The 27,547-nt window shown below is 35.4% G+C and overlaps 1 protein-coding gene across 1 annotated transcript in view; it reads left to right on the top strand.

The window, feature by feature from the left end:
* The first annotated feature begins 4,693 nt into the window (after positions 1-4,693).
* Positions 4,694-27,547, top strand: part of LOC134650942 (homeobox protein unc-4-like) — a 57,008-nt gene continuing 34,154 nt past the window's right edge. The window contains exon 1 of the mRNA XM_063505898.1: positions 4,694-5,485. Coding sequence (XP_063361968.1) covers positions 5,272-5,485 — 214 coding nt within the window. The 5' untranslated portion in view covers positions 4,694-5,271. The remainder of the gene's footprint in view (positions 5,486-27,547) is intronic.

Consider the following 27,547-nt stretch of genomic DNA (forward strand, 5'->3'; position numbering starts at 1 on the left):
TCAAATTAAACCGGTTTTTTCTTCTATCCCAGAATACGGCGACCATAAACGAAGGACGGCCACTAAACAGTTGCCGAAGGTAATTATTTGCGCTTAGCGGAGCCAAATTATATAAATAAAGACTTCCCCACCCACACCCGGGCCCAAAGTAGTTATGTTTGCACCCGTGTTATTAAATCGCACCCTGACAGTGTGTTTATTGTGACTGTGATCGAACCATGATCGAACATTTCTAATATTCAGTTTTATTTTCTTACGTATCCAAATCACATACAGAGTGCTTCCTGTAACAGGAGCAATAAATTAAACTGTAGGCTGTACTCCTCAAACTGACCAACATTTGTTGTAACAGGAGCAATAAATTAAACTGTAGGCTGTACTCCTCAAACTGACCAACATTTGTTCAGCAACTTTTGAAAATAACTCAGGTTTTGATTTTTATTACACTTTAAAGTATATTCTAAGACGCAATGTATTGCAAATTTTGTTGTGTTTAAAGCGTGACAAGCAACGTCAAACACACTGATGTCAGCGTACATGTATGAAGGCAATATTTATTTTGTATGAAAATGAGGAAGTCTAAAGGATTCATAGTTTTTAAAAGTTGTTGAACAAATGTTGGTCAGTTTGAGGAGTACAGCCTACAGTTTAATTTATTGCTCCTGTTACAGGAAGCACCCTGTATATGGAAATCTAGGTATCTATTTGTAAGAAAACATTTTTAGTTTGTTGAAATAAAGTATGTAATTATTTGGTCTTATCGGATTAATTATATAAAGAAGGACTTCCCCACACACACCCAAAGTAACTACTTTGCGCCCGTGTTATTAAATCGCAACCTGTGTCTATTATGATTTTGATTGTACATTTCTAATTTTAACTATTTTTTTTATTGTGATTGTATACCTATATTATAATATAGGTTTACAAGTCAATTATAAAGCAATGTGGTTAACTATGTCCGACCGCCTGTCCGGCCGGACCGACCAACTATGACCGAGAGTTGTTTATTAGGGTTCCGTAGCCAAATGGCAAAAAACGGAACCCTTATAGATTCGTCATGTCTGTCTGTCTGTCTGTCCGTCTGTCCGTCTGTCTGTCCGTCCGTATGTCACAGCCACTTTTCTCCGAAACTATAAGAACTATACTGTTGAAACTTGGTAAGTAGATGTATTCTGTGAACCGCATTAAGATTTTCACACAAAAATAGAAAAAAAAACAATAAATTTTGGGGTTCCCCATACTTCGAACTGAAACTCAAAATTTTTTTTTTCATCAAACCCATACGTGTGGGGTATCTATGGATAGGTCTTCAAAAATGATATTGAGGTTTCTAATATCATTTTTTTCTAAACTGAATAGTTTGCGCGAGAGACACTTCCAAAGTGGTAAAATGTGTGTCCCCCCCCCTGTAACTTCTAAAATAAGAGAATGATAAAACTAAAAAAAATATATGATGTACATTACCATGTAAACTTCCACCGAAAATTGGTTTGAACGAGATCTAGTAAGTAGTTTTTTTTTATACGTCTTAAATCGCCTAAATACGGAACCCTTCATGGGCGAGTCCGACTCGCACTTGGCCGCTTTTTTTTGACGTTTCAGACGAGATTTCACACCCATGGTCTCAAATTTGACAACGAAACTACCGAATTGATAAATAATTTTGGAAATGCGAGCTACAAGAGATCAAGACAGGAATTATATTTAATTATGATAATCATATGATGTCGCAATAACAATAATGTGAACGGTGAATAATGTGTTACTATGACAGGTAAGGTTTAAGTAAATATATAGTTTTTACAATAAATCTAATAATATCTCCAAATATAATATTTTATTGTGTATTGTTTCAAGAAGTCACCAACTATAATAGTATGTTACCTACACTCGTTTCAAGACGTGTTATGTGTCTTGGAACGAGTGTGTAGATATATATAACACGGGCTAGTGTTGGTAACAACTCGAGTCTTTTGAGTTACATTTGAAAAACTCGACTCCTTTTTACGAGACACAGCGCTTAAAAACTAAAACTAAACTTTTAAGGGCTCGTGCCTCCGAAAAAAGACTCCGTTAACAGTTTTATAGATTTTATTTAAATAACAGTAAAGAAAATAGGCGTCATTGTATTATTTGTGTACCTAACCCATGAATTTTTCATACCTAAATGATAAATTGATATAAATGCATTTTATACAAAAATTTAGGGTTCACTGAACAGTACTCAACAACAAAAGACTCGGGTATCTAACAAGTTGAAAATAATTCGAGTTTCGACTGTCTGAAAAACTGAGTCGATTCTTAAAGCAAAGGAGGGTCTTCCAAGTCTTCCAACACTCTTGCATGAAGCAAAGGCTTGCCATTCACGGTACGTACGCGGGTAATGAGGACGGACGGCGCGCGCGTGCCCGGCCTTAATGCGCCGATGCTCTTTTATTCTGTTATGGCGTATAAGAAATATTCGACGCCTTTTTACGGTTTACCACGAATACATTTCAAATGGAAAGCTGGTGCTTTGGTTTATTTATATTAATATATGGAATCTGATTGACTGTGAAAGAACCCTTGAGACCTTCTTAAATTTTGAATTTGAATTTTGATTTTATTCTGGGTTGTTGAAATATTTCTAATTGTTGTTATTCTTTCCGGTCAGCAAGGGGACAATGGTAGCATAATTTATTAGAAGAGATATTGTACAGTCAACTGTAAAAATATGGATGCACATAACATCCTAATCAAAAATATGTCTCATAGGTCTGTCAGCGAATTAATAACTACTTACGGGACATTATTTTTCAGAAGTTAAGATGCAGTATGCACCCATATTTTTATTATTTATTCTTTATTCTTTATTTCATGTAGATACCTTAGTGGGATAAGCTCTTTTCCATAATTGTTCACCCACTAATAGGTAGTGGTACTATATAGTGGGTGAACTATTACGAGTATGGAAAAGAGTTTATCGCTACCAAGAGCTTGTAAAAGAGCTAGCTTAAGCCGATTTACAGAATAAACGTTTTATTTTGATTTTGATTTAGATTTAGAAGTGAAGCTATTTATTATTCAACTGTTTACTTAGGTACTTACTCAATCTAGTTTTATATTCAACGTCCCAGAGATTGATCGTTGGTAAATTTATTTAGTTAAACAAGTGTTTAATTAATTCTATTTTTATTTTTAGTTTCCATTTTAAATTTTATTTCGTTTTATTGTTTACGTAACCTTTTAGGCTATTGTATATTTTCGCGATTTGTGTGTAATTTTCTTCTGATTTGGTTACCTACGATACAGGCAAGCCCTAATGTAGGAGCTAGCTCTGTATGATAATGTGGAATATGCTCTGTAAATAAATAATCTTTAAATCTCGGTACAATTGACCACTACATATACCTAAATAAATTATAATAAATTACTGTCCAGTGGGCTATTTTATTTAAGTTGTACCTGCAGTGTACACTACCTTACACCTGCAGCCAGCAACTTGCTGAGATGAGGCCATTTCGTGACACTTTATTCCTTAGGTACCTATGTTCTTTTAATTGATGCCTATTTTCTGTGTCTTTAATAAACACAGATAGTTTGAGGCCCGAGCAAGGACATAGGATACTTAGTTTAAATAAATCATCATCATTCCAGTCACGGGCAGAATCTAGTACAATAATAAATCTGAAATAATACCTAATTAAAATTTAAGGAGTAGGTAGGTACCTAAACTGCAGTGCAGTAAAAAATGACGCTTGTTTGTGTTAAAATAGGTATCCATTACAGCTAAATAAGCTAGCTAAGAGTGCTGGTTATTAAAGGTACTAAAACCATAGAGTAAAGTTACTTCAGTTAACTTTAACTACAGAAACAAAGCTCGCTGAAAGCTTAGCGCCCAACTCATTACGCCCGCTAATTAAATCCGAGAAAAACCGACATTAACTGATACTAATAAGATCGTCAAACAATTACCGCGAGAGCGGGACGGCAAACCCTATTTAACTTTTAATTTATACTCATTCCTTTATATCTTTTATTGCTTCGCCCATCGCTCCTAATGCGAGGAGCTCGTACTAATTAAATTCATGCCACACTAAGCCCCCCTCCCCTCCCCAAAAAGGCCCCGCCTAACCCCCCACCCGCCGCAGCCAATGGCGCGCGTGCGCACCGGGCCGGCGCGAGGGGGCGTGGTTAGCTCGCAGTCGGCGCGCGATCCCTGATAGAGCTGTCACGTCTCGTTCCACCGTCTTGACATATTTATTATTATTTATGTCAATTAGGTTATTACTTTTTTGTTTAATGGAATAAGGTATTGGTTGTGAAATTGATTGCCTTTCAGTCGCTTATGATTCATCAATGTCAGGAATATAATCTTGTACGTGTTAATTTTGTATGATTGATTGTTCGTGAGTCATTAGGGAGGGGGAGGGGGGTAATCTAGTTTTACGTAAGGCTATTGTGGGCGCCGTCAGCTGTCATGTCATGAGAAGACGACCACAATCGGACCGTTAGCTGCGCCTCATAAGTCAATGTCATTACCTATTAATAGGATGATAACATACCTACCTAGAAGTAGTTTCTAACTGTCATAACGTAGGTAATATTATTTCCAGGAAAAGAAAACTATATAGGTATCGTAAATTTTCTGCAATAATACTACATTAAAATACAAATACCGCGTCATTCTTGAAGCACAGGGCATTATTATTGTGAACAATTTCAAAACACCTATTACTGTCACCGTTTCTAAACATTCAAACAACAACAAAAAACCGTAAACGCGTTTTACCTCAAAACACATGTAACCTTTTATCACCCAGTACATATTCACAGTTTGCGGTGAACATTCCGCTCGCAAGATTCTTATTTTCTATAAGTATTTATGGTTCTATATGTCTGGAGCGCGCCATGCGGCTAAAAAAGATTATGACATCCCTCGCGAAGCGACAGCCCTATAAATCCTACTTACATACCGCATCCAACCAAAAATACACCTTAAACCAACTAAAATAAAGTTGGGTTTGAGCCATCACTACGTATAGATACGTCGTCACAAATTCAATGATGCCCAGCTTAATTTATAGCCCGCTATTCAATATCGATCTGTAACTCCCGAGCGTATGGTTTATTATCGTTTAGCAGCGAAGTCTATCCTATTCGAATAAATCTATAATATGAAGGCGGGAGCGTGGTGGGGTTAGCGCCGCCCAGCGCTCGCCATGGCAGTGAGGTGCGAGCCGGCGCCGAAGGACCATGTGTTGTAGTGTTGTGTTCCGTGTGTGAACGATGGTGTTAGAGGGCGGGTTGCCGGCGCCGCTGCAGCTGTACGCGGCGGCGGCGGCGGGGCTCGGGCCGCGGCCGGCGTGGCCGCCGTTCCTGCCGTTTTTCGGCGTGCCGCCGCCGTTCCTGACGCGGCCGAGGCTGCCGCACCCGCTGCCGGCGCGCGCGCCGCACGGGCCGCCGAGCGAGGACAGCAATGAGGATGGCGGGAGTAGTAAAGGTTGGTGGATTTAAGTATGCGAAGGAAAATTAGGTCAGAAATAAGGCACCATATAGGTACCAATAAAAAAAGAAATATGACGAATATTGTAGGTATGTCGGAATATATTGGTCGATTGTGATGAAAACATTGTATCTATAAACGTTTGAACAAGCTCTCAGCGCCAAGTGCCAATTTCCAATACAAAATGAACACACTTGGCTTGTTCTAAGGAGTGAAGTGAATGTGATAATACTACCTATATCAAACCAACCAAATATAAACCATTGATTTATTTGACAAAAAATCCTGTACACTGGAAAAAAGACTCGCACTTTAAAATTCACTAAAATCATAATATTTAACTACACTCCCTCAATTCATTTATATGAGTGAAAATATTAGGTATTAATCCGAAATAATTTGCAAAAATTATCTCAAAATAATACGCTCACACACAGACCCAAAATAGAGCACAACTGGATATTTACAAATATCAATGCATATTTATTACATGATAAACAAAGCACTGCCATCAAATCGGATAGCCAGTGTAACAAATCCAATTGGATACCTATACCTAGTGGTAGAATTATATCCAATTGGATACCTACTATACCTAGTGGTAAACAAATACATTATTACATTACCTACTCGTCCATAACGTTACCTACATAAAAGCTTTAAAAAATACACCCAGAAAAGTTTTCGGTTATATTCATATCACATTTATAAGGTTCCGTAGGTCCAATAGAATTTGGTTAAAAATAATAAAGAGGACTACAGTTATAACTTAATTACTCAAGTATAAAGATATGGATGCATATAACTTACTCAAAAATATGTCCCATAGTTCTTAATTCGCTGACATAAGAGCTATGGGACATATTTTTGAGTATGATGTGTGCACATTGCATCCATACCTATATTATTTTTACACTTAACTGTAACATGGATAATCTGTACCGCTACCATGGCCGCGTTTTTATCACCTGTCATGTCATGCGTCACTTTCGCACTTACATACTTGTTAGAACGTGACAGGCATAGTGACAAATGATAAGGAGCCGGCCATATTATTAGCCCTTCTGCCAGCCTATTATGGTTAGCTTTATCCATCTTTATCCACGTGATAAAATAACTGTCACTGTTTAACACCGTGAGAAAGAAAGTGACGGACACCGTTTTATCACGCTGTCACGTAGACAAGAACGACCATCATATCCGTACTGGTGTTGCATAAAGGGGGCTATTACTTATTAGGGAACGATTAGTAAGGCGGGTATTGAAATACATTTAGATACCTATACTTAAAGGTGGAAATCTATTTTAATATAATTTTATGAAAAGTTTTCCTGAGTAGGTAAGCAATAAAAATGTTTCGCCTAATAGTGAAAGACGTTGCAAAAGAAACGCAAAGCTAAACGAACTTCATTGACCGACCGATTACCAATCGGAGCGAAATATTGGTAAAAAAACTTTGAGCGTGACTGATCCTACGCCGATTACGATAAACAGAACAAAAAACAAACCAATTGATAGCTATTAGTTTAAACAAATTCACGATAACATATAACATGTCATTATTTATCAATATTACGCCGAGTGACCTTGATGTTTAATGGTCACATGTATCTAATTGATTGAATGGGTGCCTTTATAAATATAATTAGTTTATATTCGTTCTAGTTCATGATAAAAATATTTATTGATAAAGAAAAAAACAATGGGTGATTTGTAGGTTTATTGTACGTAGGATTTGAATTTCTTGCATATAAAACGGAATTTAAAATCAGAGGTAAATTATTAAGTAGGTACATAGGTATCATTCAAGATTTTAGAAATTATTATTATTAAAATACTCTTTAATGCTGATATTATTTTCGGTGTAAAGGTTAATTAGATTACTTTAAAATGGCACCTGTCTGAATTAATTCTCCATGTTAAGTTATTTATAGGTAATATTATACATATTATGCTCATATTTTGTTACCCTGCCGCAAGGCACTGAGCTGCGGGCTCAGCACGGTTCCATTTTTATCCACTATCACTAAGCCCGTCACTTTCGCACTAACATACTTGTTAGAACGTGACAGGCATGGTGATAAATGATAAAACTGCGACCGTGCTACTAGGGCTGGAGACAGTCTTTTATTTATAATTTTAGTTATTGTTATTGTAGTTAGTTGTAGTTTTTAATTTTATATCTAGATTGGTGTATGAAAATGTACAACTATTATTTCTAAAATAAATTATTCGTAGGTACCTAATTTATTTTGTTAAGTAGGTACCTACCTGTATTTACATTCAGGCATATAATTGATCACTTTAATGTAAAGTTAATATTTTAGATGTTTAATTTTATTTAATAATGATACCGTTGTAATAAAATACAAATACATACTTTACATTGCCCACCTTGTTAGTCAGAATAAAATAATACAACTCTAGTACACTTGCGAAAATAGGCGGTCTTAATTTTTTAGGGCAAAGTTATTCTTATTTTCGTAATTCCCCGTTAGGTACAGAAATTTACAAACTTAATATACTTAGGTAAATATAAAAATTAATGGTATTGTATGCATTTAGGCCATAGGTACCCGGCTGAATGTACCTAGTACGCTGCTGGCGTTACCTCTTTGTACCGCTAGCGAGATACGCTGGATTAAAAATGCGCCGGACCTGGGGTCGCCGCTTTTCTCTCGTAGGCGTTGACCTAACTTTCTTCCCCGTTTATTATTATATACATAAATAATTAAATATGACTAAATCATTTTTTTTTCAGTACAATGAGTATAATATTGTCTTCGGTTACCGCGATAGTTACTCATGAAATAAAACTATTAAAACTGATTATATCGGAAACGGATTATTCGGAATATACGCGATATAATCCGTTTTAATTGTTTTATTTTACAATGAGTATGTTACCTACTGACTATATCTAATAATGGTTATGAGTGTAATATTTGGTAGAAGAAGGCCGTCCCTCACAAATAGGTCCCGGCGGAGCGAACATGATACCCATAATAACGATCGTTCAAGTAGGTACCTACTACTTATGTTCTTGTTAAAGAGCCGTTTTCTTTTCGTTGCAATACATGAAATTTAATGTAACATTTCCCTTACACAACTGACTGTCAGCAGTAGGTACTTAATTATCGTTATACAATTGAGTAGTATAAAATACTGTATATTAAAGGTACTCTACCTATTTACTTTTTAATTTTAAGTGTAGTCGAGATATATTTTTATTGAGTACCTACCTAATTTGGGGCGTGTGGCTAATAATGAAATAACATAGGTACACATGTTACACAGTTTAAAATTAATATACCTATTTTAAAGGAATTAAAGCTAATCAAATCAAATATCATTTAATGTCAGGCAACTAAGGCCCATAGATACATACCTTACAAACTAACATACATACAATAATAAAAATCTTACAAGCTAAAAATAATTTCGGCGACAGGGAGATTTTCGGTTGAGTCGCATGTTCCGGTGTAGGATTTGGCAGATGGTTTGATGGTTTGGTGGATGGTGGCTAATAGATGGTATTTGTGTTAAGTTGGTTCCGAATTAAGTAAGTAAAACTATTGAGAATACATTTTGAAGTGCCTATATTATATGTACTTACAATGTAGGTATCTTGTTGTTTGTTTAAATGTTAGCTTTTCATGCACAAAAATCTTATGACAAATCTTACGAAATTATGAACAAGGAACACTGAAAAAATGTCAATTCACTGTCAACATTTTGAGTAAGTATGCTAAAGTAATGAAAACCACAAGCGAGCGCTAATTGTTTAGGTAATTGTTTTGTTTAAAAATATATCCAGTTGTAAGCTAAAATAATATACTTATACGTACCTACATTTGAGTTTTTATTGTGAACTAGTTTACATATGTATGTCACAAATATTCTTTTGTCTTCTTTCTTTTATACATTATATTATATTAAAAACTTTGACTAGCTCGCGAGTCCCAAATCGCAATACAATCACACCCTCACTTGAATGTAAGACACCCGAGGGACCGCCAGTGCATTTCAAGTTAAAAGCTAAAAGAAAACTATTTTAATGTATTTAGGTTATACATACTTATAATTTTTTAATACAATTTTATGATCACTGATTTTTTAATAAGCTAACATACCATATTATGTATTATTTATACTTACCTGAAAAGATCTGCCAATATTTCGGTAATAAGTAAAGCGTAATCGTAATTAAGGAAAGTTGTTTTAGTTATTTTATTTAAATACTTAACACATTAAGGATGACCCACGCTAGACCGGGCGGGGGCCGTCCGGAGTTTCCGGCGCTTCGTTTCCTATGGAAAGCACCACGTGATCACCGATCAGCCGTCATAGAAAATGACATGTCGATCGCCTCGGCCCGGGCACGGCCCGGTCTAGCGTGCGTCATCCCTAACATTTACTGAATATAATTTCTTTGTAATTTTTTTCTCAATTGTGTCACAAGGCATATAATTAACAGTCATATTTTAACTCTATATGATCCACATTCTTGAAATAATTATAGTACATCTGCAATAATTATAGTGCATATGCGAAAAGTATGTCCCATTAGGTATATGGTATTTAAATTAGTCAATTATTAGCACATAAGTACGAGAATTTATCTGCATAAAGTGTGATCACAGTCTATAAAACAATACATTACTTCGACCGGTCCACTGTTACTTTATACACTGTGGTGTGATGTTGCAAGTTGCAACCATGTGCGTTTTAGTAAATGTCATCAAGACACTTTTACAAATCATTGCTCGTGCAATATAATTACACGAATGTAATCACTTTGTAACAAGAACTGGGGTTAAAATTATAATAATTAAGTGACAAATGAGGTCGTAGTTTAATATTAAACTTTAAACTAAAAGTAAAGTAAGTATTATGTACTCTTATTATTTAAAACATTTGAATAAATAAATAAATATTATAGTACATACAATTTTATACTGATCGACCTAGTCCCACAGTACCTACGAGTAAGCTCAATAAGGCTTGAGTTGTGGTGGGAGTGTGGATAACGATAAATATACACAATACATATACATATAGTTATATATAAATATTTATATATGTTCATAGAAAACATCCATAATTCAGGAATACATATTTGTAATAAACATAAATGAAATACCAGGATTTGAACCTTAATAATAATACGAATAATTTTCATCGCAGCGCATGCCGACGGAAACAGCAGGCGTTGCATTTTAGAGATATATGATTTTGATATAATATTATACATATTTATAAAAAATCTAAAAGCGCATCTACGTAAGTATAATTAGTTTTGATTAATTACCTACCTATTATATTTTTAATGCTCGTTGCACAGACATGTAATTCAGGTAGGCATGTGATTAGGTAAATAGGATAGTATTGTATATTTAACAGTAGAATTTTTACTAGACATAATAAAATTGCGTATAGGTATGTATCTAAATACATATTCATATTTTCAGAATAATAGCAGTAAACGTCTAGAACTCATAAATAACATTATTATCAATATTTTTATAAGTCATAAAACAATATAGTATTACGTATTAGTTAGGGCCTAATAATTGTTAGTCAGTATTTACATATTACAGGTAAGTACCTCATAAAACTGTGTAATTAATACATATAATAATTGCTTAGGTTTCTAGAAAATACATATACCTAAGTATTTATAGTAGTGGTAGTAGGTACAAAGCATCTAAGTATTCTAAGTAGTTATCAATCATAATTGAAATATAGCTGGTCAACCAAATCTTGTCAGTAAAAAAAGGCGCGAAATTCAAATTTTCTATGGGACGATATCCCTTCGCGCCTACATTTTTCAAATTTGCCGCCTTTTTCTACTGTCAAGATCTGGTTGACCAAGTATATTATGGTTATGTAATTAGTCATGATTAAAACTATAAAAAAACAGCATTTATACTTTATTGGTACATCGTAAAACTGTAATTGTATTGTATTTAAATAATATGTGACGTTTACAACCAAAAGGTGCCACATTGTCGGTTGTTGATAAGGGTGATTTCATGTTAAAGCTATATGGAAATAGCGCCTTATTGAAAACTTACAATAAGTACCCTTTTGGTTGAAGATGGCACACCGAAGGTATAATAATTGCTTAGTTTTTTAGAACAATATTTATTATTTAACCCAGCAATTCCATTATTACACAAATGCTACTGGTTAAGTCTCAAAACCAGTTTATATAATTAAATTCATTACAAGCGCAGACACAACTTTTTGCAATTATTAATGAGAAATACTTTAGTTATTAATAACTTAATTACAAATGGTAAAGGGGTAAATAATGTTTTTATTGCATTTTACTTCATTTGCTTGTACTGAATCATTGGAATATGAAGTGAGTGACTTTAATTCATATAGGATGAAATGAAAAATAAAATTATAGGTAGGTAGGTGTAGGAATGATTCTATAATTAAGGGACATGGAATTATCTAAATAAAAAAATAGAATTTTCATGAAATTACTGTTGGTGTTGAAACCTAACTACCCCGACCAAATTATACAAAGTAAGTAAGATGATTGTTTACTTGGGATTTGTATAAGTATATAAAGTATGTATACTCACATTTTTTTATAACTAATATAAAAAAATCATTCTATTTTTGTTTCATAATATTAAGCCTCTACCTCCTACTGTGTTATTTTACTGACATATATTATTATCTGTTTCACAATTGGGGTATAATCCTTTCATAAGTATAAACCTATTTATTTATTACAGTTATTACATATTTTAGAAATGTCTACACGTTAACACAAATATTTCAATTTCAACCAAACGCATTCTTTTTTAGTATTATGGAATGGATTGATTTTTAGATACATCTATTAAACTTACAGCCACATTTTATCTTTAGCAAACCACAATCAACCGACACAAAACTCACTTATCCTAGACATAAATAACGTATTTAACACAATCCGTATTCGAATTTAAACTGTCCACAATCCGTATTCCCGAAAAATCCGATCTCGTTCGAATAATGTATAAGTTTTATAATAAAAAATACTGGAAAGGTGCGAAGAGCCTAACGAGGGTAATCCTCGGTGTAAGTTATCGCACCGCCCGCTGCGCGTGCGGCGATCCTACGCCGGAGATTTTATCGACCTTTTTATCGAACCTTTGTCGGCGAGCTGAGGTGTTACCCACGAAATTAGTATATTTTGTGGATGACGCATGACTTTGTGGAATAGACTCGTCTACGATAAATTAGATTGTATGAAGTTGTAATATACAGCTTTTCCTGTAAGTCAAAGAAGTATAAACCTCTATATCGATATCATAAGTATCAAAACCGTATTTCTTTTATTATTGGTTGGAAGCGTGTGGCAATTGGATTGAGGTATGGATGTTTTTATTATGACAATTGGTTAGTTATTTAGTCAGTCGTTTTCTGGATTAGGGGATATGAAAACGTGGTAGAGGTGTAAATGTATACATGTCAGTTATTCCAAAAGCAATAAAAGATTTAGTACTTATTTACATTCCTATGAAATCGATAATGCTACATTTAACTGATCCAAATATTGCGGGTAAATATTTGTTAAAACTTGAGGACGCAAGCAAGAGCCTTGCGGCAATCGTTATACATATAAATAAATACATATCTAAAATCATTTATAATTATTAATAGTGTGTAAACCAAATCCTATGTTCTTTTTAGTAAATTTATTTAATATACTTTATTACAAAATACTGTTAGGCCTATAAATTGATTGCATATTTGATTCACAATAGTAATTTATTTAAAAAAAATCCTATTTGTCTTGTTTTTTTAATTTTGGTGTTTATGGAAACCAGCAATATCTATATGATTTATTCATGTAATAAAGTGCATGTCGGTGTTTTTATAATTGAATATATTTTGTGAGTGTCACACACACAAACCCTAAAGTTAGTACATATGTTATAAAAATAAAAATATTGAAATTTCCATTGTGTAACGGAAATGTCATTTTTGTACCTCACGGTGACAAAAAGGCTCTTTAACTGTACGAGCACCTTCTTTTACAATAAATTATAAATTTACTTTTGAATGGAATACTACATAATTGTCAATGTAAACAATAATACATGCAACAACATTTTAGTAATTAGATGTCAGTCGGTCCTGTTGAAATAATTATCTTTGTCAATAAATTAATTGTTTTATTCGCCACTTGCAGCGATACGAGTGATTTGTGAATAATGTGAATTTAGCGATACGGCGGTTATTATTGAGGAAACATTATTATTATCAGTAATTCATAATTAGATGTGTAACTGGATGCTAATTCATTTGGTCGCCATCTGAAGAATGAATGTTAATTGAGATTACATATAAACAATATTGTTAATTAGGGTGTCATTCTGTATCCCTAACAACGTTTGTCCTAAAGTCACTTGCCCTAACTGGTTTGTCCTAATGGGCACATGCCCTAACGATCAATTGTCATAACGATTATTTTCCATAATGTAAGGTTCTGAAAAATGGTTAGGTTTTAGAACTTGCTGCCACAAAAGTGGGTTAGGTTAGGGTTAGAACTGCGACCCTCGCAAAAAAGAAAATATGCTTAATAACAATAATAACATTAGGATAAGTAATCAATAATTAGGAAAACCAAAATTAGGGTTTTTAGTGTTAGGACAACTGATCATTATTACAAACAATATAAGGGAATGTAAAGATAGGAGAAAAGATTTAGGGATTCAGATGTAGACCCTGTTAATTAGGTACCTATTATTGTACATAATAAACAACAATTTTAATATAAATGTAATTATGGATTAAAACATAACCAGGAGAAAAAATATACATACATAAGTATGAGAGACCGAGGCCGAGGTGAGTTGAAACAGAGATAAATTGAAACAACATCATTTTTTTGGTATCTATAATCGTCTTGAGGCAAGGAAATATATCGACGGTAGAAATTTCAAACGTCATAAGGGACATGTTGTCGTATGTCCCTTACGACATTTGAAATGTTCACCGTCGATATTGAGGAACTCGCGAACGATGGGGAATAGTGGGATGCGGCTAAACATCGTTTTATCCAGTTCGATAAAGTTAAAATTTTGCACGCCTGTTACATAGGATTTATACAAATATTGTTCGTAGATTAATTTGCCGTCGTTCAAGGATTGTGAATTTATCAAATTATCATAATATAGATAAGTAAGGTAATTTCATATCCTGTAACCTAGATCTTCATGATAAAAAAACTAACAAACCTAATTATTGTACCTACAATAAAACTTACCAAGATTACAAAAACGCATTTGAAGTTACACCATCGCGTCGCCATAAAAACGATAATTACAGTGAAACGTCGAAATGGCGCCCAACGCTCAAGTAACTTCTTGAAAACATAAAAAACGTTTTAAATTTACCTAACTGTTCCAAATTTGAAATAAACGGTTAGCTTCCTTTAATCGTAATCGGGCGACGACCCGCCCAATGCTCTTTTAATTTTCCCGCTTCCCGTTTTCAAAAGACGTATTCACCTAAGCATTTATTTCGAAATAACAACCTTATTTTGTTGGTAATAAAATTGAAGATTTAAAGGGAAGGTAGAGGAGATAGGGGGATGTGAAAGTAATAGTGAGTGGTCACAAAGAACGATTAGAGACAAAGAAATTAATTCAGCCGATCGACCGGAACGGGCGCTGTGGTCGCAGACAATATGGCGCCGGTTCAAGGGGCCGATTCGACTTCTTTTAATAACTGCTTGTGATTAGACTCCTTATACACACTTACATAGTTGAGGGATTTGTCAGAAGAAGTCAAAACGTTATCATTGATAAACCTTTTTACAAGCTTTTACTTAACTTGCAATGTTTGTTTGTTTGTAATATATGTTTTTTTTTGGGTCAAATCTTGTAAGCTACATTAGATCCACTTCCCATTATTCGATTAACTATACATGTAAGTCGGGTGACGATGCAATATTATAATACCATAGGGCTGATCCGATGATGGACAGAGGAGGTATTTTTTTTTGGGTTTGTTATTTTATTCTTTGGATGAGTATTAGTTGCCCGTTGAAAGAAAATTAGGTACAGTGCAGCGATAAAAGCTTTGTATAAAATGAAATTTTTGACAAAAACTTATTATACTTTTTTTTATTATAATACGTGTAATATTAACACCGAAAAAGTCTTGTTAACTGAACCAATTATGACACGTTACTTCACGTAAGTCCCATTTAACTGAAAGTAAGTACACTCAACCAAACCGCAAGCCTTAATGCACTTTATAAAAAATGATCGCATTAAAGATAATAAACAATACATCATTGGCTACTTACTTTACGTGACAGCTGTGCCGGGGTCTTGGTTTTGTTTTAAAATGAGCGGGGGGTGTGGGGCGAAATGGCCCTTGAAATTGGGTGAAGTGTTCACAATGTAGGAAAGTTGGACGTCAGGCAAACCATTGTATTGTGAAATCGGAGGCTTAACAAGTTTTTCTGATGGCGAACAAATATTTTAATAATGTATTTTAGTGAATCTTCTTCTCCATTAAAAAAGTTTGACATACCTCCGATTGTCTGTTTTGTTTTGTTTAATTAAATATTAAATGTTTTCTAACAACATACTCTAACCTATTTTAGAAATATGCATACATAGTTAAATGTTTTCATTGTTATTAAATGTTAAGTTGAACGTATTATTCAGAAATTATAACTACATAACATAATTATACACAATATGTAGGTACTTCATTGTACATGTTTAGCTGGAAAAGTGGATTATTTTATTTGCCATAAGTGTCACAATTGATTAAGAAAAAAATTCAATCTTCACCCGCTCAGATATTCTCCCGAATTTTTCCAATCGATCAAAATACCTACACGAGTCCTTATACTGGTCGGTTTTAATGTTCGACTCGCCGTCGCGTCGCCCGGTGTTTGTAACAACATCCAACTTTTGCGCACCTTGCCTACATTACAACATTTACAACATTCACAACAGCCCCCATTACTAGCGTTTTGGCCTTTTGTCACTTGTTTTGCGTAATGAGCTCGTTTTTTTTTGTAATTTAAAAGGTTTAAGTATGGTTGGGACAATATTTTCCTGTAGGTACCTACTAAATGCTTTAAGTAAATGGAGTGTTGCTTTCTGTACAGCCTCTATTAGTGGTTTATTTGGCTTTTTGGCGCTTATTTTGCAAAATGAGCTTGTTTCTTGTGTTTCATAAGATTTAAGTGAAGTTAAGGCATTATTTCTCTATACTTTGTTACATTATACGTATTATAAACTAGCTGTGCCCGCGGCTCCGCCCGCGTGGAATTCGGTCTGTGTCAGTAAGCTAATTCATCCCTAATTTATCTTTCCCCTGGAGGCGGAACTTGAAGTAAAGTTGACAGATGGATACGATTAGGGGACTGAAGTCCAGATAAAATATTTTACAATTAATAGGTAGGTACTTACCACTAAACAAAACTACACTCCAAAACCAATAGTTTTTTTTCGCCCTTATTCCAATATTAGACGTGATTTAAACGACACAGAGTTATAGTAGATGTATAACGGACAATACAGTACTACTTTTGTATTTTCACGTTCTTGACTGTACCTATCCAAATCATGTCCATGGCAAATATCATCCAATTCTGTCCTCCAGTCAAATCATTCTGAGCATGAAAAATTAAGAATTATACACATAGAAATCCATACTTCTTAACAAACTTTCGAATTTAGGTCTAATATTATATTAGTTAGAAGTAAGATTAGAGGAAAGGAGAATATTATAGATATCAAAAACTTGAGGCCGAGTATTTACACTTTATTTACAGTTGTTTATCTATGCACAACTAAATATCTACATATATGTATGTACCGGGGATTACTTTTAAGAGTGTAAAAAAATGTTTAATTATAAATTGGCCTAAGTTGTAGTCGCTTGGTAGGGTGCCCAGAATGCCACCTTTATCAAAGCAGGCTTAACTTTAAAAGTTAAAAAACGCGAGCGTAGCGAGCGCGAATTTTTTTTTGATAAAAAAAAAAATGAGAGATGAGAGAAATGTTGTCAGGGACACAGCCGCAATGGTTTACGTGAAACGTTGGTGTGGATATCTAATGCGAAAGCCGAAGGCCGAGCTCCATGTAGGGCCGAGCTCCATGTAGGGCCGAAGGCCCGAAGCGTCCAGGCTGTCAGTGCTTAAGCACAGAACAATAGTATCAGTGTCTAAATGCGAAGGCCGAAGGCCGAGCTCCGCGTAGGGCCAAAGGCCCGAAGCGTCCAGGATGTCAGTGCTTAAGTCGTAGTAGTAGTCGCTCGGTAGGGTGGCCAGAATGCCACCTTTATCAAATTAGACTTAACCTTTAAAATCGTATTAAAAACGCGAGCGTAGCGAGCGCGAATTTTTTTTGATAGAAAAAAAAATAGAGAGGCTATGTCAGGATCAGGAACATAGCCGCAGTGGTTTACGTGAAATTTTGGTGTGGATATCTAATGCGAAAGCTGAAGGCCGAGCTTCATGTAGGGTCGAAGGCCCGAAGCGTCCAGAATGTCAATGCTTAAGTCGTAGTAGTAGTCGCTCGGTAGGGTGCCCAGATGCCACCTTTATCAAAGTGGGCTTAACCCTTAAAATCGTATTAAAAACGCGAGCGTAGCGAGCGCGAATTTTTTTTTTATAGAAAAAAAAATTAGAAAGGCTATGTCATGGACATAGCCGCAGTGGTTTACGTGAAATTTTGGTGTGGATATCTAATGCGAAAGCCGAAGGCCGAGCTCCATGTAGGGCCGAAGGCCCGAAGCGTCCAGGATGTCAGTGCTTAATCACAGAACAATGGTATCAGTGTCTAATTGCGAAAGCCGAAGGCCGAGCTCCGCTTAGGGCCGAAGGCCCGAAGTGTCCGTCGTAGTAGTAGTCGCTCGGTAGGGTGCCCAGAATGCCACCTTTATCAAAGTAGGCTTAACTTTAAAAGTTAAAAACGCGAGCGTAGCGAGCGCGAATTTTTTTGATAGAAAAAATTGAGAGAGGTATGTCAGGGACACCGCCGCAATGGTTGAATTTTGGTGTGGATATCTAATGCGAAAGCCGAAGGCCGAGCTCCTCGTAGGGCCGAAGGCCCGAAGCGTCCTGGATGTCAGTGCTTAATCACAGAACAATAGTATAAGTGTCTAAGTGCGAAGGCCGAAGACCGAGCTCCGCGTAGGGCGGAAGGCCGAAGCGTCCAGGCTGTCAGTGCTTAAACACAGAACAATAGTATTAATGTAGGTTAATGTGTGTGCTGGGCTCTCCAGTATCCGCTGATGCACCACAGTACTTACCGTCGAGCGCGTCTGTCGTGCGAATCCGCTGAGCGGTCAACCACTCTTCGCACTGCGTGAACGTCTCCGATTCTTCCTCAGATTCCTGAGACCGTGCTACCTTGTAACCTCAATACGTTGCGAGAATTTCGCGAAAAATTCGTTTTTTTCGGAAAGGTATGGTAACGCGTTTAAAATGCAAGTCCCAAATTGTTTGACATTTACAAAGACTTAATACCTATTTAAAATATAAAAACTTTCGCGTTTCGAACACATATTAACTCACATTTATAGACGGGCCTATCTCGAAATTTATTTTATTACCTTTATTTACCGACGTTTCGACACAGGTTTCACTGGTCATGGTTGCGGCTAACTGATGTCCCAACAAAATGTCAAAACAGAGATTTGTGCAACTACCCGACGAAAAGTGTATGAAAAAGTTTGGGGTAGACATCATATTTTAAACCACCCACTTCCCATAATGTTAATTATTGTCAATAAACCCGCGATAGACCCGTCTATAAATGTGATTTAATATGTATTTGCAAAGACGTTTGACATTGACTAAGAAAAATGTTGTTTTTTTACAAAGTACATACCTACACAAAAAAAAAGTTTACACAACTTTATTAAGTTAGCGCCATAAGATTCAGGTGCAAACATAACTTAATTGAGTGTAGTGGCCACCCCCCCCCTTTTAGGGGTTGAATTTTTCTAGCCTAAAATAGGGCCAGGGAGTTTCTTGACAGATTAGTAAAGTTTGCATCAAAATCCGTTCAGCCGTTTTCACGTGATGCGCGGTCAAATAAACAGATAAACAGACAAACAGACAAACAGACAAAAATTCTAAAAACTGTTGGAACGTGTTCTGTTATCGATTCTAAGTATCCCCAACCAACTTTTTTTCGAATATCTTCCATGTACAGACTTTCGACCCTCTTCAGCTTTATTATATGTATAGATTATAATATTTGTAAATTTAGTAACTTTTCGTAGGTACATTTTTTTTGGGTGGATTACATTTTTGACACTGAAATTGCAAAAATTATCCTCTTTCTTATGGTTTAAAAAGTGTAAGGTCGAGACTGTATTTTCCTGTTCTTTTCTTTTGTAAGTACATTATAGCTGGTCAAGCAGATCTTGTCAGTAGAAGAAGGCGCGAAATTAAAATTTTCTATGGGACGATATCCCTTCGCGCCTACAATTTTTAAATTTGCCGCCTTTTTCACATTAGTTGATGACTTTCAAGATCGCAATATCGTAGCGTAGGGGAAAACGGGCTAATTTATGCGTGTTCCATTACGCGACCCCTCTTTATTGATGCTCTTTTGACTAGTTGTGATTCCTGATTATTAGTCCGTGTTGCCCGACCCTCCCCTCGTGAATCAAACCTGAATTAGTGTGGGCGTTAAGTGAGGTAAGTTTTACATTATGACAGGTGAAGAAATTTTAATAGTTTTTGTTGAGATTTTTTTTATTTAGGTTGGTAAATAAAAACAGTATGGCGGAAATGTTGGGAGCCTAGTCGGTATATAAGTACAGTCAGTGACATAAGTATTAAAGACTAGCTTCTTAGCGCGCTACTTCGTCTCTGTGGAACGATGATAATGATCGATAAAAATTAACCTATGTCCTTCCCCGGACCTCACACTATCTCCATACCAAATTTTCTTATTGCCGAATGTTTTCCCTCTCTTAAACTTGAGTCATAGTCCAAAAATATTAAAAAAAAACTGAAGAGAAATTCAATCATCTGGATTATAAACCAAAAAAATTAAGTACCTACTTCTAGCAGTAACTTAACATTTGCTCTCTAGAGCACTATACAACAATTTCACGGTGTTGTGTTTGAATTCCACAATCATAGTGTCCCCCACTTCACCAGACTTTCGTAACAACTGTCATTTCAAGGCAATTTTCTCCTCAGCTGTCAGACGTGTCAAACTACGACTAGTCGCGCGACTAATCGCAGGTCGCGTGCCCCAAAACACGCATTAGTCAAATTAGACGCGCTTTTTTAATGTTTACTTTGTAACACCCCTTTGGAGAGATTAGACACGGGAAGCGGGTGGCAATATGTCGTTTAGGACGAAATCGGACGCATAGACAACTACGTATACACCTTGGAGCAACCAACAACAAAATGTAATTACCAGATCGCGGACTTTTGTCGCAATGACGTCACAATAGGGTAGTTTGGGGAGTAAATGGAACGGTGTTAATTAATACGGCTGTGTTCATTAAAATTTAATAATCAGGCATTCACGATATAAATTACATATAAGTCAATACAAATAAATCCAAGCAACCTTTATAAATCCTGCTTTGATAACATACTTTTCAAATATGCACCAATAACATCCCATCGAGGTGGATAGAAGCTTTCCTTTTTGAAGTGGATATGTTCTGATAGAAGCCTAACCGCGAGTCATTTAAAAAAACTCTTGATCTGTTACGGAGAGTCAGTTAACGAAAGAACAACGTCGATATCGATGTATCAACAATCAATTGACAATTAACTTATAGGTAATTTATACCGTGGATGCCTGATTTTTTAATTTAATTAACAAAGGCGTATTAATTAACACCGCTCCATTAACTCCCCAGACTACCCTATTGTGACGTCATTGCGACAAAAGTCCGGGGGCTAGTAATTACGAGTACCTACAAAAAATTTCATACTTTCTTGTTTTGAAATTTTTCCTTTTTTTAGTGCATAATGTCGCTTGCAGACTTATCTGCTTGTTAAAAATTAGTTTATGTATAAAACAAATGTGATATACAAAATACTTATTTGCATTACATAAAAGAATACTGTACTTATTACCCACACAAGACAAGATTATCTTATAAAATCCAATAATTTAAATACAAAATGTATCTAATTTTCATTTATATTCAGTTGTACATGATCGTTCAGTTGTAAAACGTAAAAACAGGCGCGACGGTTATATCTTCCGTCGTAATTTTCGGGTGGCCAGCCGTATCTTGTATTTCCTTCTGATTTCTTGCCCCCTCTTAACGTAAAGCTATTACGTATGTTAGAATGAACCAAGTACGGTGCTGGTTATTGGTTGGTGTGATAGTTTGATGGGCATGTAAGGTGACGTCGGGGAGGTTCAACAGATTTGCGTGCCATTATCGTTACGAGCAATGAAAGTTATGTTTATGTTTGTTTTGATTGTCCGGAATGTGACCACTTGGCGGCTAATTTCTGAGACACCATAAAGACGACTAAGTAATCTGTTCAGGCATATACAATACAAGACAGGGACGCACCCTGAAGTATAACAAAAATACCATTGAAAATCAAAATCTATGAAAAAACAACATTTTGTGAAGGGTCATATTTAACGAGCTCAAAATATATGATAAATGTCAAAACTGTAATATAAAATTATTGAGATATATAAATTCTTACCTGAATAACTGGAATCCATCAAAAAAACTTTATGAAAACGTCAGAAAAACCAATTAAACACTTGGGAAAACTTGCAATATTTTGGAGCGTCGAGAACAGAAACTTGCGCGCTGAGCGATAGTCAGAGTTCGACTGCCTGTTATGCGGTTCAGGTTTGATGATAAGGAGTGGGGAGGGTCATATAATATGCCTGGGTCTATAGACTACCTCCACGTGGTATTTTTTTATCAATATGTTGATTTTTGCAAAATCGACTTTTGGCCGCCTAAATCGGTCATATCTACGTCTGTGCCACTGTGAGCGCTTTTTAAATTATGTAGCAAATATATTTAATATAAAATAATACATTTACATTTTAAAAGTACCTACTAAGAGGCGTTATAACTTTACACCCTGGGATATTAAACTAATCTTCCTAATGGTATTTTCCTGGTCGTCACGTTTTAGTGTTACATATTATGAGTGTGTGTGGTGTGACGCACGGGAAACTAGATTTTGAATAAAAATATGCTTTACTTTCTGGTTGTTAAAACTCGGTTCTCAGACAAACTGAGTTTCTTATTCACAGGCAATAACTAATCTTATGGCATTAGCCGTAATTTTACACAAATTGTCACGCGAATAGGTACTTCAACTATCTTAATGCTTTTCGAATAGCTACAATCTCTAGTGATATTACGTGCAACAAAACCCTATGACCGCAATGTCACGATCTGTCATGTACAAGTCGAACTGTGCCATTATAATCATAATAAAAATATCATCATCATTGGCCACAGCATCTTGAATTCTTGATCTTGATCATAGAGAAAAAATACATAGAGTGCTCACTCCATACATCAGTTTTAGTACCAAAAAGACTATTAGCATCTAGCATCAAGTAGCGGAACTATCAGTACTGCTACTTGACAATAGATGTAGCCACCGACCGGAAAGTCTTATGCTGTTGAGATAAGACTTTCCGGTCGGTGCTACATCTATTGTCAAGTAGCAGTACTGATAGTTCCGCTACTCTATGCTAGATGTAGACACTGAAATTAATAGTCTGAACTGATGTATGGAGTGAGCACTCTATGTATTTTTTTCTCTATGATCTTGATAGATGATTTGTTGCAGTGACAGTTTATAAACATTTTTTCACGGCTACACTATAATCATTATAATCAGCATAACTTCCAACAGAACAAAACCTTTTTAGAATGTTAATTAAGAATTGTTTTCTATCGTAACCAATTGATTAATCCCCGCGTGGGATTACAACAAAAAATGTCACCCACGTTTTTTAGAACAAGAAAAAAACAAACAGCTAATTTCATGCCCCAGTATTTTGTATGAATAAATTATTGCGAGATTTTTTGTCGTTTTTTGCGCGGATATAATTAATTGTCGGTACGGCGGATGTGTTTGGGTGAGTAATGTGTTCGGTGCGTTAAATTACAAGGTGTTTAGCGAGTACTAAATATGGATTATAAAACTATTTTTAATGGCTCTAAAAAGGTTGTAATAAATAAGAATAAGAATAATATTTATTTAAAAGAAAAAACCTTATTAACAATTAATAATGTCCTGTGGCCCCACACTAGGCTGTGCCTGTCACACGTGGTGCGCCGCGCATTCGTAATTCGTAAGTTGACGGTTAAGTAAATAAATACTAATCTAATAGGTAATGAATGTATAGGTGAACCAGGATCTATTGAGGGTGCGCCATGTTGCGGAATTTCACTGGAACTAATTTTTTCATACTACACTGAATTGTCACCCTATACATGAGAATAACAGCGCCCTGTTGACAATTATCATATATTACTGGTCAGGCTATAATAGTTAGAGAAATTAAGCAATTCAAAGGAAGAAAAAAATGGTGTGTGTGCGTGTGTGGGTGTGTGTGTGTGTAAGGCTACAATAAAGATTGTTATGGATGGAATGCGATTATAGATAATAGCCGGCTAAGTAGGACCAATGAATTCAATCGATCGATAAAATGCCGTAATGTATAGCAAATAACATGCGACTATCGGTGGCGATTGTAGAGGCCATAAGGATTAAAAGTGTATAATTTAACACTTTTGTAACAAAATAAAATGCATACCTCTGGATGAGTTTCCATGTTTAACTTTGTAAAGTGTGTATTGCAGCAATGAAACGAATAGGGGATTGGACTAGCCCAATCAACTACTTTGTTGAAATGTGGAAACGATTGGTTAGTAGTTAAGGAGTTGATAAAAATAATGTATAATAGATATCATAGGCAAGAAAGCGTAGGAATGGACGTGAGGCCACGGGTTGAGCGGAAACTGGATATAAAAACTTCAGAGGGGCTACCGAAAAACCGTTTTTCGCAAATTGCGGGGATCTTTCTCTTGACTCGTGACAGAGAAAGATCCCGAAATTTGCGAAAAACGGTTTTCGCGGTAGCCCTTCAGAGACTAAAGCCACAGCTGATATTACGAGTACACACTTAAGTTTCTTAAGACATAAGTATCATAGTCGCGCTACCCCCTCTGCCACGCATACGGTAGAATTAGGTGGTCTGTGTTTTGATACATTTACGTTTTTACACCCACTAAGACACCCTAGGTAAATTTATTCTTTTACAATGCACATTTATGTATACACAGTGGAAACATATGGGAGTTCGTATGCGTTTTTATTATAAGAATAAGAATGATTTATAGCAGTACTGTGTACCTACAATTTTAGTGTCAAGGTATGCTAGTTTTGTACCCAAAAGACTAGTGAAGACAGTTTGCCAACAGCATAGTTTACCAACACAATGCTGAATGATTGCCGGCCCGCCTCCGGCAAATTGGACATTGTTGGCCGGGTGTTAAGGGCTCGGTCTAATAGTTGTATGAATGACCGAGCATAAACGCTGTGGTGAGCTGTGCTTGTGGTGTGATGTGTCAAGTCTCAATGCTGTTAACATGTTAGGATCCTGAAGTAAGTTTAAGTACATGTTAGTAGAAATAATAGATAGAAGGGGTAACGGAAATATAAATTTAATTATGTTAACATTAGGTAAGGTTGACGAAATATAAAGTTAGCCGATCTCTCGAACAAGTTTGGTATATGATTGTAAATTATCTTTGGACATTGTATTAAGAAATAAATAAACTAGTTAAATGAAATCAAACTTTATACATTACTAACTACATACCTATGGGTATGGGTAATGTAATGTAGTATAGAAAAGAATATAAAATTACATACCTACATTGTATTTGTACCTGGGTGGATCATAATTTTTATGTTGTTATTCGTTGTTCAAGCATGTTTGCTACATTTAGTTATATCTTAAAATGAGGCTTTTAAGAGTTATTTTTCCCCTAGACAACCAACCGTAACCATGGCAACGACGCGTTAAAAGTAAAACGTTGATTCACCAACTTACATTTTTTTCTACTCCAGCACTTAAATGTGTCAATTAAATGACTGACAGTGATATCTAAAGCAATGTCATTTGAATGCTTTGTCTATAGGCTCATAAGATGACTGCTAGCAGTCATCTTATGAGTATAATACAACTGCTTTATTTTTTTTAAAGATACAAGTTCCGATCATCTTGATTGAAAGAGGTATGTTTTCATTTACAATAATAACTCTTTTTTTTTTTAAATAATAACTCATTTTTTTTTTAAATAATAACTCTTTTTTTTTAATAATAACTCTTTTTTTTAATAATAACTCTTTTTTTTTAATAATAACTCTTGTTTTTAATAATAACTCTCTTTTTTTTTTGCTGCAGCTGTCATAGAAAAAGTAATGTATGCAACAGCTCATAATTGGTTCTTAAAATTCTCGGGTCTTTTTTTACAAAACTCGACTTTTTTTTTTTTTTTTGCTGCAGCTGTCATAGAAAAAGTAATGTATGCAACAGCTCATAATTGGTTCTTAAAATTCTCGGGTCTTTTTTTTACAAAACTCGACTACGTCTCGTTTTGTAACTTCGACCCTTGAATTTTAAGAACCCTTATTATATCACTGTTGCATAAACTACTATTTTAGGGTTATTGGTGGTATATAAATATACCTACAAAAAATTGTATGTAGGCATTTCTAAATTGTGTTTTTTTGCAGCATCAAAATAAACGTTTTATCTATTAACATCTGTCAAAACAAAAAAAGGATTTTTTAATATACCTTTATACTATACAAACTCTATTACGGCTCAGCGACCCAAATAGGATCTTGGCCTCCGAAACGAGAGCACACCACTTTTCCCGATCCTGCGCCATTTCCTGCCAATTATCGGCTTGAAGCTGACGCAGATCCGCTTCCACACTGTCTCCCCAGCGGTATCTGGGCCGACCTACCGGGCGGCCACCAGTCAGTCTTCCCAGGTACGCCCTCTCAAACACAAATACTATACAAAAATTAAATTGAATAATGACCAGATTTATTCGTACCACATTGGTTACCACGGTACCAAATGCGTTAATTTCATTCCAAATCCACAAACAAGGTTAGTCACGGTGGGGCCGGCCGAATAAGCCAATATGCCGCGGTGGAGAGCCCCCGCGGATTACTGGCCATATCGCGGGATTGTGCGAGGCGTGACTTCTATTATCTCTATGGTGTAGGATTAGTTTTAATAGCTGGTATAGATTGTCTGATTTAGTTTATGATGGTTTATTTTATTACATTGATATGACCTCATGGATATTTAGGTGCTTAATTTACTTAAAAAGAGGGCAAAATAGAAAATTATGCCACATATTATTATTAGAACACCCTTGTATTGAGAAATGCTAAGAATTTTGTCTTAATTTAAAGGGATAAGCTGATAAATAAGTTATTTTCCATGTTTTTGTACAATATTATTAACATGCTGGGTTACATGATTTAATAACAATTAAATTTATCGGAACAAATAGTTTGGTTAGTATTAAAGTATGTATCTATTTCTGCATATCATTTCCAAGGTTTGTTTTAAAATTGTTACTATGTTGCGCTCCGATTTCTTTTTAAGAAATCGATCAAAAATGTCAGATGCTCAATACAAGACACACACCTTCCCTAACCTATAACAAATATAATTTCCAAAACAAAAGGCTCATAAAATAAATAAAACCGTTTACATTTTATAATATCTTGTTTAAGCTATCGTATTCCGAGCAACCCCTTCGCCACCCTTCCTTAATGTAGCAGAAAATTAACCGACGCCCCGTGGGGTGCCAACCGAGCAACCAGCCTGGTCAAAAGGGCAAAAAAGGCCGGTTGCCTCACGCCCTTGGTTAATATTTGATGGAATTGTAAGTGGCTGCAAGTGGGAAGCATAAGAAGCATTACCCTTTTCTTGGTCGGGCAAAAAGTGCGTACCGCGGTCAACTTTCGAGAATGCTTTCACTGCAGATTTTTCTTGT

This window comes from Cydia amplana, chromosome 9 (assembly GCF_948474715.1).
Source record: "Cydia amplana chromosome 9, ilCydAmpl1.1, whole genome shotgun sequence".
NCBI classification, from domain to species: Eukaryota; Metazoa; Arthropoda; class Insecta; order Lepidoptera; family Tortricidae; genus Cydia; species Cydia amplana.